The sequence below is a fragment of the Triticum urartu genome, chromosome 4A, assembly GCF_056163025.1.
Source record: "Triticum urartu cultivar PI428250 chromosome 4A, HENAU_Tu73, whole genome shotgun sequence".
Lineage (NCBI taxonomy): Eukaryota > Viridiplantae > Streptophyta > Magnoliopsida > Poales > Poaceae > Triticum > Triticum urartu.
In genome coordinates this window covers 538,930,895-538,941,774 of record NC_141876.1, presented here as the reverse complement: position 1 = coordinate 538,941,774, position 10,880 = coordinate 538,930,895, and the positions used below count along the sequence as shown (strand labels likewise).

The following is a 10,880-nucleotide window of genomic DNA, read 5'->3' as shown; positions in this document are numbered from 1 at the left end:
CCTGTCGGAGGCGGACCTAGCGGCGCTCCTCGACTCCTACCGCTCCACCCGCTGGCCCCAGCGGGCGGCAGAACTGGCGGTCGCCTACAAGGTGTGCGACGAGGCGGGGAATAAGGTGTTCGGCGAGACGGACGATCAGGACGACATCGTCGACTCCGTCGAGGTCGCATCCCGCCACTACGAGAACGAAGCCGGCACGTCCGCGGACTCCGTCAACAACGAGGAAGAGTAATGCAAAGTAGGTCGCCGTCGCTTGGGTCCCAAGTAGGAAGGTGGTGGCTATGGAGACGGGGCTGGAGAAGGTGAATCTTCATTTTTCGGGGCTCATGGCCGGAGGTGGGGAACGGGCGTCGGCGATCTTCTAGTTTAGGTATTATACCTCTAGAGTTGGACGAGCACCGCTTTTAGTTGAACTATATCCGAAATGTAATGAATCATCATGTTTATATGAGATCTAATGAAAATTTGTTGTGTTTGCATGAACTTCGTCCGTTTTGTATGAAAATTTGACCGTGTTTGCACAAATTTCGGATTGTTCGGTTAGTGTTTCCAATGTATGCGGGCAGATTTGGATGGTGGCCTCCTGCATCCGTGTCTACGGATCGGTACTCTTCTATCCGCGGACGGATGCGGGAGGAAATTTGCAGGTCGCCGTTGGAGATGCCCTTATAATCTCTATCTTTGCTATCGGGATCTAGGCAGAAAGACAAAGAAAGCTATTCCTGGATGTTTTCCATAGGTAAAATTTAGAATGAAAATCAAATTGGCATTTATAGATGGTGAAACAACAATGAATGGTCTCTTATAAATTGGTGTGTGTACACGCACACGTGTATCATCCCTAAGGGTTTGGAAGCGGGGCCAATAGGAGGCGGTCAGCTTTCCCCCTCAACCCGTTTACGCACCGCGGGCTCACCCCCCTCCGCGGGACGCTATGACGACATAACTTGGATCTATGTGTTTGCTTCGTGTTCCATAGGGTTCTCGAGTTCTTTGTCAACCATGAAGATTCTGCAAAGACGTCGATGAGAATAATGGTTCCTCGGCTTTCCCCATGTCGATGGCCTCCATGGAGGGGTCTCGACGAGTCAAACGATGGTGTAGTCCTCAAAAATTGGTCTCGCGTGATTATTGTTTGTCCACCACGGCGCCATCTTATGCAGAGGAGGCGTTGTGGTGAGTTTTTGTTCTCTAGTTCCATCTCCGTCTGGTGAAGCTGGCACATATATGGACCTGCCGGAGAACTTGTGAGCTATATGTCCCTTTTTTCTGTTCAGACGGAGTAAGGACTAACTATGGGCCTTCTCGGCACCAACATGTCCTGGACGACGGCCACAGTCGCTAGCGTATTCTGATCTAGATCGATGACTTTTGGGTGCTGCTTCTATAAGTTCAGGTGTTTTTATAAGAAATATCAGACAAGACAAGGGCAAAGAGATGACAACGAGTTGCTCATGACGCGATGCCGAGGATTTTGGAAGGAAGATGTTGATGTTTCTTCGAGGACTTGCCTATAATTTTTTATTAATATAAGGAACTTCTTGTAAGGACAAATTTTCACATGCATACTTTGAATCTTATGTGCAAAAATTGTTCAAAGAATAATAGTAAAACATAAATCAAGTAAACAGTTAAGAAACAAAAATAGTTGAAATGTAAAAAGGAAATAAAAAACCCTATAACAAAAAAGAAACTGAAAAGAAAAACAAATAAATCAACAAAAAAAGAAAAAAGATTCGAATCTCGTATGGGCTAGCCCCATACCCCCACAGCCTCAGAAACACTGTAGGAAATGGGCCATACTACTGGGGAGCGGACATATCTCGCACGTAGCAAGATGTAATAGAGCTCGCCTGCAACACCCACTAGATGGCCCAGGCACGGCGTGCGACCGGAAACTTTCCCTTTTAGAGAACCTAGCACACACACGAATAGGATTTTTACAGTTTCTTCTCACTTTGATTCTTTTTTGTTTTATTATTTTTATTAACATTTTTCATACATGAAAAAGATTTATATTTTAAAAGACCGTTCATTGTGAGTTCAAAAAATGTCAGATGGTATATAAAACGTCCTCACAACTTTTAAAAGATGTTGATAGCATTAAAAAATTGTGATGTTTAAAAAATGTTCACGCATTTCAATAAAATGTATGAAATTATTATAAAATCTTTATACAATGTAAAAAAATGTTCGTCCAGTACAAAAATGTTTCATAACATTCAAAAAATGCACGTTGCATTTAAAAATCTGTTTGTGGCATTTAAAAAAATGTTTACACAATGCAGAAAATGTTCACAACATTCAAAATATATATCACTCAAAAAGTTAATGTGTATTTGAATTGTTTAACACATATTAAAAATATATTCGAAAACATGCATTTAAAGAAAAAAATCATTTATTTGTAAAATATTAAACATTTATAAAAGTGATTTTGATGTATATAAAAAATATACAATATGTATTATAAATAGACATCAAAACATATGTTTGAAAAAATATACTCATGTATTTGAAAATTGTTAAGTGTGTATAATTTGTTTCTGATTTATATGAAAAATGTAGATGTTTTGAAAAAACACAAAACGAAAAAACTGAACCAAAAAATCAAGAAAACCGAAGAGAAGAAAAAAAGACGAAAACAATGAGAAAACCAAATAAGCATTAAAACATAGACAATGGAAAATGTTTTATATGTATATAAAAACATAGGATGTGTATTAAAAAATAGACATCAAAACATGTGTTTGAAAAAAAAAATTAGTCATGTATTTGAATAATATTGATCGTGTATAAAAAATGTTGTGATTTATACAAAATAGTATAAAAATGTTTTAAAAAGCTGAAGCAAAAAAAACCCGAAGAGAGAAAAAACTAATTAGCAGTTCAATTCAATTTTATTTTCGTAAAAAAATGGCCATGAATATAGGACCTCGAATGTGGAGACTCACAATCTTACAAAGCATGCTTTGACGTTGAGGGTTGGTTGCCAGGGTTGGCTGGCCAACCAGGTGATGTACTTTTTGTCCCTGTAAAGTTGTGGCGTCTTAATAAAGGTATGCGAGATTGTCTTACATAATATAGTTTCTATTCAATTTAATTTATTGTAAGAAAAAGGAAATTATCTATATTGCCAGGACGAAATCAATGATGTTTTTTTTTCAAAAGAAAGAAGTCTGAACGTCAGACTGAGGGTGAGGCCCCACGAGCGACGGAATCACTGCCGACGCTGCACCCATTGGCGAGGCGGTGATGCCGATACCCCAGCTTCGATCACACATGAAAAATAGACAAAATTGGCCCTTTTTCTAAAACTTCAACACAAAATGAATCCAATCTGAAAATATTTCACAAGATGACCCTCTTTTGCATGACGCTCGGGGCTGGACAAAATTGGCCCTTTTTCTGAAACTTCAACACAAAATGAACCCAATCTAAAAATATTTAACGAAATGACCCTCTTTTGCATGACGCTCGGGGCTCGGGGCTCGGGGCTGGAGCGCCATACTTTGTGAAATATTTTCAGATTAAGATTATTTTGTGCTGAAATTTCAAAAAAAAAAGGTCAGTTTCGTCCATTTTCACCGATCACACAGCGCTGGGTCGATGAGACAACCGGACTGCCGGAAGGTAGCCTTTCGCGGCCGCCCCGCACCAAACCATCTCCCAAAACTCATATTTTGATCGGCCGGCAGGCCGGCAGCCTGTGGTCAACATCGTCGTGGAGGCATCATAGCCACCTATCTTCCCAGACGAGTCGCTGTACCACGAATCCATGATGATGTTGCCGAGTTGCCTCTTCCCGGATGCGTTCCTCAAAATCAGGGGTGATTTCCAAACTTTGGTGCCTCGACGAAACAGGGAACCCATCACCTCCTACTCCTAGCGACCATGTGTCTGCATCTAATGTACTACTCCTGGGTCCCATGCACTTACGCTGGGTCCCCCTGAGGTGGCTACAGGACGCCGTAAAAGCCATGCCGGCCGGGCCGGGCCTCTCCACCGTCCCCTGCTCCCGTTCGACAAATGGAAGCGCATTCGAAATGCCAGTGTCCTGCTGTACTTCCGAGAGGTGGTTACCATTTTAATCTGTATGCTTCTAAATACTATACTCCCGTTGCGCATCGCGCTAATAAATATGAGAATTTAGAGCAGGTCGTGCACTTGTTTACCTGTACTACGTGTTCGTTGTGCATCAATGGCGCATCGCTGGAGCAGGGAGACAAAGTCAACCGGCGGGAACGAGACAGTTTCGAATCTGTATGCGGCCGTTATAAACGAATAACTCGGACCTGAACAAGCTCAGGGGATCCCCGTGCATGCAGTAATGTGACGAGTACGGGTACATCCCCGTGCAAATGCAAGAAGACATAACCACATGGGCGTCTAATGTTTGGAAGGCTAATGGCGAGCCCAAGTGCCAACGGCACATTTTTGGTGCAATGTTTGCCAGGCTCATGAGGCGTCTAATGTTCACGCAATAGAACAATGCACCAACACCAAGTTCTTAAACAATAAAAATCTATTTTTGTTCTAAAATACTGTGCTTATTTTCCCTGCAAAAAAACACCATGCTTATTTTTAGACTGCAATACTTATTGGACACCTATGCTACTCAAACGAGCATGGATGCTTAAGGGGGGATTAGTTTATTTTTCTCGGCATTTGTCTAAGCACCTACTCACATTTCGTAGTAGCACTCTACATAGTCTCGAAGCATCTCCAACAGCTTATTTATAGTGGCATGTTATTCATACAAACTGCCAAGGTGACCTAGAAACGGCTCCGACATATTCTGCTTTGCTATCTCTAGTTTTTCAATCACTTACCTCAATTTCTCTCTCCGATATGTCTGATCAGGTAACCACTCGATGGCTTGCAAATACATTGGGAAAAAAGGTGGGAGAGGCCAACCAACCAGGCGCGAAAATTCCTGCGCCACCGACACCGCCAAAATTGGTGCGCCGCCCTCTTGCACCATCCCTGTGCCTTCCCCGCAGCAAGCTCCATGGTCGTCAACAACAGTTGAGTCGCGCACACGGTAGATGCTCCACGAGTTCCCGCAAGTTTTATTTGATTGCTTTTCTCATGGATTTATATTATGAGATGGATTCTGAACATAGTTGTGCATATGAATTTACGATTCCAATAGTTTTTCAAAGACTCCTCGCCAAAGGACGAGGAATTGGGGCGATGACGAGGAGATGGCGATTTTCATGCTGACTGAGATGGAGAAAAGGAAAAGGATGCGGGGGGGGGGGGGGGGGGGGGGGGGGGTTGGCGCTTGATCCTCAGAAATTCGTTGAAGAAGGCAGGAAGGCCGTTGTGCACTTATCGCACATTATTTGATCCAAACCCTGTTAATCCACTTGAACACGCCGGATGTTGGTTCTAAATTTAACCTAATTTGCTTAGACGCGTTATGTATGTTGCTGAGAGCCAAGTTTGATACTTCAAGCAGCAAAAAAATTGTAATCGAACTCTTAGTCACAATCCTTATTAGAAGATCACATCAACATTCTGCACGATCACATATGGTGTACTTGCAGATTACATTGATCGGTACCTACAAAATGGGGAGAATACAACCATCCAAAGCGTGAAGCGCTCTGTGAAGCAGTGACTGTGATATTTGGACAAGGGTACGTGAGGGCCCCTGGTACATGAGTCACTTGGAGGCTTCTGGCAATGAATAAAGCTAGAGCGTTCCTAGGGATGCTTGGATCCATAGGTTGTATGCTATGGAAACCGGAGAATTGCCTTGCGACATGATGTAGGCAATTCAGTGGCCATGTCCATGATTCAAGGATCCTTGAAATCGTTTCTCACTAGGAAGTATTGATTTGGCATGCCTACTTTGGGACGTATGGTCCTTGCGACGACATATGTGTTGTGAACGCTCGCGTCTCTTCTCTAGGTTAGCCTGTGGAGAGGCACTATCGGTGGAGTTTGAAGCTAATCATCACAAGTTCACAGTGCTAAAATACCTAGCATGTGGGATATATTCGACAACGGCCACATTCAAGGCTATATCAAACACCTCGAGAATTCACAACGCAAATTCTCAAGCGATTGTTAGAAGGATGTGAGCGGACATTTAAGGTGTCACAATCCCCTTTTGCTACTACGCGTGGACCAACTAGATTCTAGAAACGGAATATGCTCTCGATGATCATGACATCATGTGTGATCATGCATAACATGATCATTAAGGACGAGAGTGGGGAAGTTGTGAATTATGATTATGAGGGTTTGTAGGAATGAGGACGGAGCCAGAAGGTTTTTGCAGTTGGTGGCATTCCTACTCATCATCTCATATCACCCCGCGGCAAATTTTCGTGTTTTGACCGTTTTCTGAAACCTATTTGAGATTTGACCCTAGTTTGAAAAAAAATCGAGACCTGACCCTTTTGCTACCGCCAGAGTCCATGGCGGTAGGGCCTAACAGCCTACCGCCAGGGACTTTGGCGGTAGGAAACATCGCTACCGCCAACCGGGCTGGTGGTAGCGTGCATAACCCTACCGCCAAAGTGCTTAGCGGTAGGCACGAGCACGCACTGTGTTTAATACTTAGGAGGTTTTTGGCGGTAGGGCATGCAACCCTACCCTACCGCCATGGTCACTCGCGGTAGCAAAAGGGTCAGATCTTGAAATTTTTTCAAACTAGGATCAAATCTTGAATAGGTTTCAAAAAAGGGTCAAAACACAAAATTTAGCCTCACCCCGCATGCAAACCACAAATCGGAACTTTCACTATAAGATGGGTTCTATATAATGGGTGGGTCAGGTGGCATACAAGTTGGTTGCCGAGCACGCTAAAATCCATCTAGTCATTGATGTCTCTCAGCTACGAGCCAGCGTTCCTCCTCCCAGTTTGATCATCCTTGAGCTGCATACATTCGACGACATCATCTACCCTTCAAACGGCCGGTTGCCATCCTTCAGCATCGTCTCGTACAACAGGGTCATCTCCGAGTGGAGCAAGTGCCGGTGCATTGATTTGGCTTCTCAGCATCACTAGCCACCTGGGAGGACATGGTGTTTTTGAATGTGCCCTTCCCTCGTGTGTTGGCTTGGGGTGACACATTGCTGAATGGGGAGGGAATGGAATAATGGTTGTTTGATTTGCAGAATCGTCATCCTTGGGGGAGATCCTAAGAAATTCTTCGTACTATGTTTTGGAGCCAAGTTTCCATCCACTTAAAATTTCTTTGTACAATTTATGTGGTTTTAATCTGTTGTATTAAATACCTTCTATGTTAATTGATGTAGGTTTCAAAACTTATACTTCCTCTATTCCAAAATACTTATTGGAAAATTTTGGATTCAAAGGATTTGTTAAGAAATTTCGAAGGATTCTAACCCTTAGTATTTCGTTTTCTATGTGGGTTGTTTGATTCGTAGGACTCTATTTCGTAGAAAATTTTCCTTAGGATTTATTTGTACTAGTTTTCATAGTACAAAATTTTTTTTTACTATGAGGGTTTGATTGTGCTAAGAAGTGTAGGATTCTTCACATGATGTACAAGTGGATGGAAATCCTAAGAAAATTTTTCTATGAAATATATTCGTATGAATCAAACAAAATGAAAATCCTAATGATTAGAATCCTTTGAATTTTTTTACTCCGTCGAATCTATATTATTTGTCGCTCAAACAGATGTATCTAGGGTAACAAATCCGTTGAATCCAGATGGCACCTCATATTAATCCAGTAGCATGGCATGTCACTTCAATTCAGAGGGCCTCCTTGATTCACAGGATTTGTAGAACACAAGAACGGAAAAAAATACAGAAATGGAATGGCATGTCATCTTCAGTCCTACTCTACATGATTAGTATGAATGTTTGATTGTGTGCAGGAAAAAATTCTTCACATAAGATGAGAGTGGATGGAAATTTTCCTATGAAAACTACTCGTACAAGTGAATCCTATGGATTGTAATCCTATAAATCAAACAACATATGTAAGAAAAAAATCCTAAGGATTAGTATCCTCCTTTTTTTTGAAACCCTTTGGATCAAAGAGGGGCTCATTGTCTCTACTATTCCTGTGTTTTAGAAGTCCAGTGGACCAAAGAGGTCCTGAAATCTTTCATGTCTACTCCCGCGGATCCCATCCTGTGGATCAGAGGAGCTGCCCGGAGGAAAGATCAGCAAAAGACCCTGGGGTGACTTTTTAATTCTTATACAGACATGCAAAGATGAGGCTACTCAAACACGACGGGGAACACAGAGCTCTAGGTCAAGGGAAGCGTGAATAAAGGCGCTTTGAGATCTTCAAACTCTATGCGCAAGGTGCAGTGCAGAGCAGTCTCTGTAAATGTAGGTCGCATCAAATCATATCACATCAACTGTTTGCTTTCTTTCTACTACAGACTTCTTCGGGAGATTGAATGATCTCCGGATCTGGATAATGTCCATGCAGTGTGGTACAGACTTAGTCGTCAAGCACGCATAATCTATCATCAGTTTAGCAAAGCGCCAAGAATAGCTAGTACTCCCTTCGTTCTTAAATATAAGTCTTTTAAGAAACTTCACTACCTACGAAGTAAAATGAGTGAACTTATAGTCTAAAAGATGTCTATATACATCCTAATGTAGTTTTTATAGTGGAATCTTTAAAAAGACTTATATTTAAAAACAGAAGAAGTAGTACTCAGTATGCCTAAATATATTGTGCCTTTTTGATTCGCAGGATAATGAAAACCCAAAGATGAAAAAAGTATAGGATTGAAGTGGCATGCCCACTTGAATTTTATAGGATTAGCAAGAAGTGTTTGATGCCACAGAAAAACAAAGAAATTATAAAAAAAAGATTGAAATGGAGGTTAGATTTCCTATGAAATGCAGTAAAAGGTTCGTAGGGAAAATTCTAATAAAATCCAATGTTATAAATCAAAGAGCAATGTAGAAAAAATTGCTAATTCTCTGAAAATCCTATAGAATTCCTTTGAACCAAAGGAGCCCATACCGGGCCGAAACTATTTGAAACCACTTTGGGGATTGGCCTCTTTGTTTGTCCACTTCCGTCTAATCTTAGGGATGCAACATCACATCACTTTGGGTCAAATGGCTTATCGCTGTCCCCGATCATGGCTGCAAAATCGCTAATAAATGAAGAGACAAACAATCCAACGAGTACTAGGTCTATTTCCTCGAGTCGTGTGGTGGTACTACTGCGCCACACCTTTCCATGCCACACAAAATGAGTTCCGTTTTTCTTTCGGTAAAGACAAAATGAGTTATATGATGAAAAAAACTAAACAAAAATAGAAGAGCAAGAAGCATAGTTAGATAGTGAGCATTTTCTTTTTCCAACATGAAACTGGAAAACCCAATTGCAGGATGTAGTAAAATATGATTCACCAGAGCAACTTATATTCTTACAGAATTCGGAGATGAGCTGAGAGCTGAGAGCTGAGATCGAGAAATAGGCATGTGTGCAGAGAGACGCTCCCTGTTCACGTCCAATCCCATCCGAGTAGTCGCGCGCCCATTTCCACACTGCAAAGATGAAGTGGCATGCAAGCAACCGGGAGGAAGGCGGCCACGGCCGCAAACCCAAAGAAGAACGAACATAGAGTAGTAATTTACATACGTACGTACGTCTAGTCTACCACATGTACCACACATAATCACATTTTACAGGGTGGCCATGCGTGCTCTGCACTCCTACTGACGAGGCGCCCCTGCGGCGGCCGCGCGGCAGCTCGCGGCAGGCGCGGACGTGACGGCGCCGTGCGGCAGCGGGCTGGCGAACACGGCCTCCCACACGTCGCCGAAGGCGTCGACGATGTCGCGGCGGTGGCGCTGGTCGTTCAGCGCCAGGAAGCACCGCAGCAGGCGCTCCAGCCCGTCGGCGTCGTAGATGCCGCGGCCCACCACCATCTCCGCCATGGACCGCCGGAAGTCCGCCCGGGGGTCGTCCGAGCGCTTCACCACCGCGAAGCTCCCGGCCACCACCGCCTCCGCTCGCGCCTCAGCGGTCGCCGCCACGGCGCCGGAGCTCCCGCTCACGCCCGACGAGGTCTCCGTCGCGGTGGACGTGACCAGCGTCCCCTCCGCCTCGACGCTGCGGCTGCTGTACGCGCTCGGCTCCTCGCTGCTGCTGAACCACCCGCTGTCGCCGGACGACAGGCTCTCTATGGCCGCCTTGCGGTGGAGCCGGCGGCGGCGCCGGGAGCGCCGCAGCCGGCGCCGCGCGTCGATCTTGAGGCGGGGCGTGTCGTCGCCGTCGGTGGCGGCCTCGATGACGTGCCAGTGGGAGCTCTTCAGCCAGCGGTAGGCGGGCGTTCCGCGGGCCGGAGGGAGGTCGTCGGCAGTGTAGTCGGCAGCGCAGCGCATGGCGCCGCAGGTCTCCGGTGGCAGCGGCCGCCGGTGAGTGAGGCCGCGTGGACAGCATCCGCCGGCGGGGGGCGTGAAGGCCGGCGAGTGGTGCTTGGCGAGGAGGTTGGTGGCAGGGGTGACCACGGCGGCGGCGGACGGGGAGCGGCAAGAGTGGAAGAGGCGCTTGGCCATGGGTGACGAGCGACGCGCACGGCCGGTGCAGTGTGTTGTGGCGTAAATGAGGCCGGGATCGCAAGTTTATAGTGCGAAATGTGTGACGCGAGGGTGGGGGTTGGGAGGGTGGAGGAGGTCAGGACGAGCCGGCAACGCAAGAGTGGTGTGGACTGGAACTGGGTGGGAAATGATCAGTGACAGCGACAGCGTTTGTGGAGTTTTCCGTGCAATACTGATGTTGAGTCTTGTTAAAATAAATGGAAATACTGATGTTGCTAAATTGTTCTACGATTGTGCGGATTTCCTGTCACTAAGAGCAGGACGACCCAAACGCACGCGCACTTTATACACATTTTGTCTGTTTGAATCGGTCA

The 10,880-nt window shown here is 44.9% G+C and overlaps 1 protein-coding gene across 1 annotated transcript; it reads right to left on the bottom strand.

Moving 5' to 3' along the window:
- Positions 1 to 9,324: 9,324 nt before the first annotated feature.
- Positions 9,325 to 10,590, bottom strand: LOC125554113 (uncharacterized). The gene has a single exon (XM_048717720.2). It carries the CDS (start codon positions 10,522 to 10,524, stop codon positions 9,679 to 9,681), a length of 846 nt encoding a protein of 281 aa, XP_048573677.2. The 5' UTR covers positions 10,525 to 10,590; the 3' UTR covers positions 9,325 to 9,678.
- Between the last annotated feature and the right edge of the window lie 290 nt (positions 10,591 to 10,880).

Bases quoted from the DNA above. Each gene is read 5' to 3' on its own strand.
- LOC125554113 (XM_048717720.2), bottom strand. From the start codon at position 10,524: ATGGCCAAGCGCCTCTTCCACTCTTGCCGCTCCCCGTCCGCCGCCGCC.